This window comes from Pteropus alecto, unplaced genomic scaffold (assembly GCF_000325575.1).
Source record: "Pteropus alecto unplaced genomic scaffold, ASM32557v1 scaffold88, whole genome shotgun sequence".
Lineage (NCBI taxonomy): Eukaryota > Metazoa > Chordata > Mammalia > Chiroptera > Pteropodidae > Pteropus > Pteropus alecto.
The window spans coordinates 9,645,030-9,652,676 of NW_006494611.1; the positions used below are offsets into that span (position 1 = coordinate 9,645,030).

The following is a 7,647-nucleotide window of genomic DNA, read 5'->3' on the forward strand; positions in this document are numbered from 1 at the left end:
GGTAGGATAGGATGTGGGAGAAAAATATAATGTTATCTTCAGAGTTTAAAAAAAAAGATGATTTTTGAACATAGCATTCCATCTTCAGATGAACATTTTCAGAAAATAAGGACTTAGAGAGTTTATTTAGAATTGCTCTTTCTGAAAACTTTATTTGAGGATATTCTCCAGATCCAAGAAATTTGGGGGCACTAATGCTCTCATCTTAAAGAGGCATCAAGATGTAGAGTCTATAATTGATGGCAGATTATTTTTAGATATAAAGGTAACCAACTGGAGAAATGAAAATAACCATACAAAATTAAAAGGCTGAGAAAAAGAGGAGAGGAAAAGGAAGTTGGGAGGTGGGTCATGAGCTAAATTTCTTCTTTTAGAGAGGGCAGAAATAGATTTTTTTTTTCGAAGTTGATTGATCAAGAAATATAGGTTTAAACATACTATTTGCAGACATGAAAGTAGCCATCAAAATAATTTTAAATGGAGGCCTGGACAATGGGACTGGAAGGTAGGGAGGTGAGAAAGAGACTTTCTTTTTTTTTTTTTTCTTAAGAGAGTGGAAGGAAATACAGTAAATGTTAACAGGAGTATATCAGAGCGATACAATTATCAATGGATTTAATTTTATTCTTATTTCTCTAGAGTCTCCAAACTTTCTATAACAACCATGAATTGTTTCGGTAATCAGGAGCATACACAAGGTTTTCTTATTTAGGATCAGGGAATCTTGTGGTTGTTTAATGATTACCAAGTCCTTAATAGTGTTTGCCCTTGATCTCTGATTTATTGGAGGAACTTCAAGTCATTAAGAGTTGACTAAATTCAACTTCCTAAGGAGATACAATCTCATTGGTATTTAAAAAAGAAAGGAGAGTGGTTTGGCCATATTTAATATCTCTCCATCTCTGTACAGTCCTCCTTTTCTCAGCACTTTCTGAATGACAAGTCACTCTGGTTGAATCTTCTACCCATTGCAGAGAGTGTCCACTTCCACCACTTCCATGGCAGACACATATCTAACTTCAGTTTCAATATTTTCAGAGACCATATCTCCCAGCAATCCATTCTCTTATCAGACAGTTATTATTAAAAAACTCTTCTGTATATTTAGCCAAAGTCTACTTCCCTGGAACAACCTCCACCTACTTACCTTGATCTTGCTCCCTGAAACTTTTCAGAACAAGCTAGGCAATCTTCTATGTCATACTTCTGCAAATACTTGAAGATGATTCCCACATCTCACTGGCTCAACACCAAGTTCTTTTTTGCTGTACATCTTGCTTATACTGCAGCACTTCCACAACCTTCAGAATCAAATTCCTCTTTTGTTCCCCTGGGACTGACTATGAGCTCATTCATTCATTCATTCATTCATTTTGTAATTTAATTTATTCAGTTACCTATTGTGCATCAGGTCCTTTCAGTTAAGGATACACATTTAAACAAATAAACTTGCAGAGTCTCTCACCAGCTTGCTTGAGCAAATTGACTTAGTTCAGATGAGGTAAACACTACACTAGTGACCAAACAAGAACAGTAGTAACAACAGTTCAGGAGATCAAGAGAGGAACCAATGGTCTCAAGGCAGGTAGAAGAGGAAGCAGAGAAATAAAATCAAGTCGAGGAGTGAGCTAAGAAGAAGGTTCTCATAGAAGAAGTGAAGTTTTAATTTGCGAGGAATGATACTTCTAACTTTTTCAGAGAAGAAACTAATTATTTTGAAATTTTTAAGAGGAAGCTAATCTGTGTCTGTCACTCCCAGGATGGAGAACAAAAAAGTGAAGTATAAATTATAAATGGAGCTCCTGAAATTATGAGCAAGGGTGAATGAATTATTCACTACAGAGAAAAGAAAACCTAATACATTGCCTTTCTTTTTCTCCATAGAGCTTTGTGTTTATAAAAGTTAAAAAAAAGTGTGATATATCCAAAGAGTGGAATATTATTCATCCATAAAAATAATTGAAGTACTGATATATGCTACAACATAGATGAACCTTGAAAACCTAATGCTAAATGAAAGAACCCAATCATAGAAGACTATATATTACTATATGACTCCATTCATATAAAATGTTTAGAATAGAGACAGAAAGATTAGGGGAACAGGGAGATAGTTTCCTAAGGGGAACAGGGAGATAGTTTCTTTTTGAGGGAATAAAAATGTTTTAAAGTTGACCATGATGATGGTTACGCATATCTGTGAATATACTAAAAATAGAATTGTATTTAAATGAGAGAATTGTATGGTACATGAATTATATCTCAAGAAAGCTGTTTTTTTTTTTTTAAAGCTAATTAATAGCTCTGATTAGGATGGGATGCTGATTTACTCATTTACCCAGGCTTTTCTTGGACACTCCAGAAAATGGCAGAATCTCCCTAATTTAACTGACTCCAACCAAAGGCTCTGACTCATGCCCAAGGGTAATGAAGCACATTGTTCAATGTTCATGGTCTGACACACTCTTGACTCAACTCCTTAGAGTGCATTTAATATCAACATTCGACAAATGCCTGCTGAGTAGTAGGTTCTGCCCTGGGCACGTAGGTCAACAGGGTAGAGAGTGATCCTGCCTTAGACTCTCAGAGACTGTTCTTTTCCTATCCAGAGCCTGACAAAACCCAGCCCTGGCCTCCACCTCAGAGTGTCAGTGTAAATACTGCTTCCTTTGGCCAAGTTCCCTCTTTTTAGAGTGCAGGTAACCTGAGGTTATTGGACTGTGTGCTCATAGAATGCCATGTTCAATTTGCCTTCCTAAAACCCTGTTTAAAGATCAGGACAGATTGGGGTGGGAGAAAACCCTAGTGAAAAGAAGCAGATGGTGGATTTTATGAATTAGCTTTATAGCGTCAATTGAGGGTCTTTCATTTCCCACAAGACCCTTTCTGCATTAATTGCTGCAGCCGGCTAAGGAACTCCTTCCTCCTTTCATCCCTTCTGGGCTCTTTCTTGCAGCCCTTGTCCTTTCCATTATTTCTCTACTCAGGCAAGTCACTGTGAGCACTCACCATTCTTTCCCGCACTGTGAGTGATCATCTAGACCTCTGGAAAACTTCGGGAGAATGAAAGCCCTATTTCAGATCCAAGTTTGGGGAGATGAGCAATGGTGGTTAGACTGCCTGAATGGTGCAGAGGACACGTCATATAGTACATTTTCACCTCACAGTAGGTGCCAACTGAATTACAGTCTCCTGATTTATTAGAACAACTTATAGGAAATCCAGTGTTCGCTTCTCAAACACTGAAAAGACAATAACTACGTATTTGACTGACTGAGTATCCATCATTGGTATTTAGGAAGTCTACGATCCATAAGATTTCTGAGTCATTATTCCTTTATAGAAATCAAAGTCACCTGAACGAAAAAATACAGCAAGGGACCAGTGAGGCATAGGGCAGGTAAAGAGAGGGACACTCAGAACATGGCTCTACCTCAGACAGCAGCACCTGGGAAAGCTGGTTAAAGACAGGGAAGAAGACATTTTAACCACCAAGAAAATGTCTCTATGGTGTACCAAGGAATTAGTTGGAAAATAGTGTGGTTTCCATACCTGCTTAGCAAGGTAGAGTTTGGTTGTAGAAGATCTCTTGGTTCTGGATCTATATATGTGGAGAAGCTGCCAAGGGGCCAGAAGCCAAAGGAAGCCCAAAGGAATCCATACCAGAACAGTTTGCTCAAAACAAAGTGGCAGGTCTGCCTCCGGGCTATCCAGCAATGAGGAGTTCTGGGGGACCAAAAATGCAAAGATTGTTGGCTACATGCATTTTTGAAGACAGAAGCCCAGCCCTAGCTCACACCCTCCACCCCAAACCCTGTTTCCAAAAATTTAACTCAGTTCTATATCCACATTCATCCTGATCCTTTAACTAGCTGTATTTTCCTATTCATCTCCATTCATATAAATTCGCCATTTCATGACATTTAATGACTTTTCTGGCCAACCCAACCTCTAAAGGTTTTTCTTCCTGTGATTTTAAGAGAGTTTATCCACCAGTTAATCTGAGTAAACTTCATCACTGTATTTGTCAAGTTGTGGAGAAAAGAGGGATTGTTCTCCAATCTGAAGGAGAGAATAGTTCCCTGGGATATAAAAACTTCTTATCCTAGTTTTTAGCACTTGTTGGACGCATTGGCAGACATTCAAACAAACATGCAGGCAGCAGGCAGGCAGAATGCTTAATCATACTATGATATTTAGACTCCTATAGCCCGAGGGCTTATGCTGGAACCTGAGCGGGCCTTCAGCCCGGGAGCAGCAATGACACTGTCAGGCGGAAGGCTTATCTGTACTAGTCTTTACACTCTGCAATAACCAAAAGTGTCCTTGTAAGATGAGGGTGGAGGGTATCAGTTCTTATATCTGAGTCACATGAGAGTAGAATTTTCTCTCCCCATAAATATTTTTCTATTGTTTTGTAGGACTGTTTGCACAGATTCTTTAAAGAAGAGGTTGAAGTGCCTGATTGAGATGATCTGTTAGGTAATCCTCGGAGAGAATTCTCAAAGTTGGCCTATTAAGCCCCACCTTCCTGGGCTATACTTGTCCTATCCTTTAGGGCCCTGGGCCCAGATTCTTCCTAAGTCGGGAAATGCTGCCCACGTGCTCTGCTACCTCATGCTTGCTCTTCTTATCTCTCCATAAAGTTATCTAACGTTAGAATTAAAAAGACTTATCTAAGAGAGTTAAACTATTTTAACAATTGCTCTGGATGATTCCAATAAGGATGCTAGGAATTTGCAGATCACGTTTTCTCAAAAACACTAAATCCAAGGTCCCTTCTCATTCTCTATTCCATTTGTTGCTCACCCTGTTTATCTTGAAATTCGCTGCTCAGTGGACCACTGTCTCAGTGCTCAGATGCCCAGATTTGTATCCCTGGCCTCAACTTCCAGTCCATATCATTAACTGCCAGTTCCTCTAGAACATAGCATTATCATTTCAACATCAACATGTCTCAACAAGACTCAATCGCAGACCTTTGCTTCTTCCTCTCACCCCACAAACTGAAATTCCCTCTCCTAACATTAATGAAATTGGAAGGCTTTTTTTCTATTTCTCCTTAGAGAGACAATTTTGTACCTAGCTTGTTCAAGAAAGGAGTCTGAGATACGATAAACGTGTTATAAAAAAAATATATTACTCTCCTACATAGAATATCCTCTGAAGATATGATTTTCTAAAACAAGCAAAGCAAAGCAAAACAAAACACCCTGAGCTTTCAACCAACTACACATCTAACTTTTCTGGTTCTTACTGGTGGCCACTCTAGGCTAATATACTACTTGTTCTGAGTTTGAGAACAGAATAAGTATCATTTCTCACCCAAAAAGTGGAGTTGCAGAACTTCTCCATGATGCCTGGAGCGCTTCTGGAAAGAAGACTCTCGTATGACTGTTTTTATTTACTCTTTTCCTCAGTGAAGGTGGAAGGTAAGTAGCATTAGCAATGAGTTGTCTCCCATTCTGATGTTCCAACTAAAGGCGGGTATCCTGACCTTTCATCCCAACCATTTAATCGTTAACCTTGCTTGAAAGTATGTTTAGGTGATTCTCGTGCATATACATGTGACTAAGAAAACCTAGAGACAAGTAGACTCATTAGTTTTCACAAATATCAGAAGCCTTTGTAAGTGTAAGCATAAAAGGAACCACTGAAAGATGTCAGCAGAGCTGACAGACAGCTGAACGGAGGAGCCTTTCCTTCTGGGGACCCACGACCTAAAGAAAGAAGCATTAGTGCAGCGGCAGGCACCCCTAAATGTGACATTTCACTGCTGTTTAAGGCCTTACAGTTCACAGAAATGTGAAATATCCTACTCCTCCGCATTTTTAATTAAGAACATAGAACTTAAAATGTGATTAAAAATAGTGTAAACTTTGAAAAACCCAGGTTATAAAATAGTATATTTAATGTGAACCTACACATATATAATTTAGGCATTTATGTAACAAAATGTTAGCTGTAGGATTGTGGGTAATTTTTATTTTCCTTTTTACTTGTCTGTATTTTCGGATTTTTCCATAATTATCAGGTGTTATTTATGTAATAATATTTTTAAAGCAAATTTTTGTGTGTTATGGTAAAAAAAACACATATTATAAAATTTATCATCCTAACCATTTCTAAGTGTACAGTTCAGTAGTGCTAAGTGTATTCACATTGTTGTGCAACCAATCCCCAGAACTTTGTCATCTTGCAAAACTAAAACTCTATATCCATTAGACAACAACTCCTCAGTAACCCCTTCACCTAGTAAAGCAAATGTTCTTTTAAAATCAGGGCACCCTAAATTAATAGCAGCCAGACATGCTTGTCAACATATTAAAGAGCAAACACTATCATTTAGGAGATCATGTGGAACCATTTTGGTTGTCAACACAGAAAAAACCCACCTCTTTGTTCTGTGGGCATATATGGACTATATCTACAGAGATAAATTAACAAGAAAGTAATGTATATTTTAATATATACATACAAATATTTTCTAATGTATACTTTAATGCCTGGCCTAAGGTTAACTATACTTTGGTTACCTTAAATTCACAAATAATAAGAATATTTACCACTAGTACCAGTGGATATGTGCTGCATTAGTAGCATCTGAAAGATGTATAAATTTTATTAGGACATTCATTCAGTTAACCTCTTATGAGAGGTTATTATTAAAATGATTTAGGCCTTGGGATGAGATCGACCCAGGGTCAGAAAAAGTGTGATATCAGTGTACTGGTTTTGGTACAGTACAGATCTCTGACCACACCAACAAAAGAAGCTGAAAAGATGACATAATTATAGATTTTTAAAAATCCATTAGTGAAGACACAGAGAACCCTAAAGGCACAAAACCAGGGGTTGGTTTCACCTGTGGGCAAAACCTAGCTGACCCTCGTTTTTGTGTGACCCTGGTTTTCACATTTTTAACTATAAAGTGTAAAAAGACTAGTCAGCATGAACAGTCTTTCACTAAGAACTGTTCAATTTTTAAAAAATAATTTTTTATTTTTAAATTACGATTGGCATACGATCTTGTATTAGTTTCAGGTATTCAACATAGTTATTAGACATTTATATAATCAACAAAGGGATCACCCCGATAAATCTAGTACCCATCTGACACCGTACACAGTTATTACAATATTATTGATTATATTCCTTATGCTACACTTTACATCCTCATAACTATTTCAAAATACCAATTTGTATTCTCAATCCCTTTCCCTTTTTCACCTACCCCCTAAACCCCTTCCATCTGGCAACCATCAAAATGGTTGCCAGTATCTGTGAGTTTGCTTCTATTTTGTTTATCGTGTTCTTTAGATTCCACATGTGAATGAAATCATATGGCATTTCTCTTTCTTTGTCTGACTTATTCCACTCAGCACAACACCCTCTAGTTCCATCCATGTTGTTGCAGATGGCAAAATTTCATTCTTTTTTTATGGCTGAGTAATATTTCATTTTAGCTTAACTTCTAACAAACTTTTTCAGGCCATGCGTGGAGCTGGCATAATAGATTAGAATCTCGAGGAGTCTGAGAAACAATCAGACTACATTACTCCCAATTCTTTGTCACGCTGGTCTTTACCACCTGCTGAGATCAGTACTACAAAATGAGAGGGAGCAGTTGGGAGAGCTGAGAGAAGA

The 7,647-nt window shown here is 37.7% G+C and overlaps 1 protein-coding gene across 1 annotated transcript in view; it reads right to left on the minus strand.

Moving 5' to 3' along the window:
- The window catches only part of ABCC2 (ATP binding cassette subfamily C member 2), a 56,494-nt gene extending 51,139 nt beyond the window's left edge, over positions 1-5,355 (minus strand). The window contains exons 1-2 of the mRNA XM_006926007.2: positions 5,326-5,355; positions 3,553-3,726 (exon numbers count right to left, since the gene is read on the minus strand). Coding sequence (XP_006926069.1) covers positions 3,553-3,726; positions 5,326-5,355 — 204 coding nt within the window. The remainder of the gene's footprint in view (positions 1-3,552; positions 3,727-5,325) is intronic.
- Positions 5,356-7,647: the final 2,292 nt, after the last annotated feature.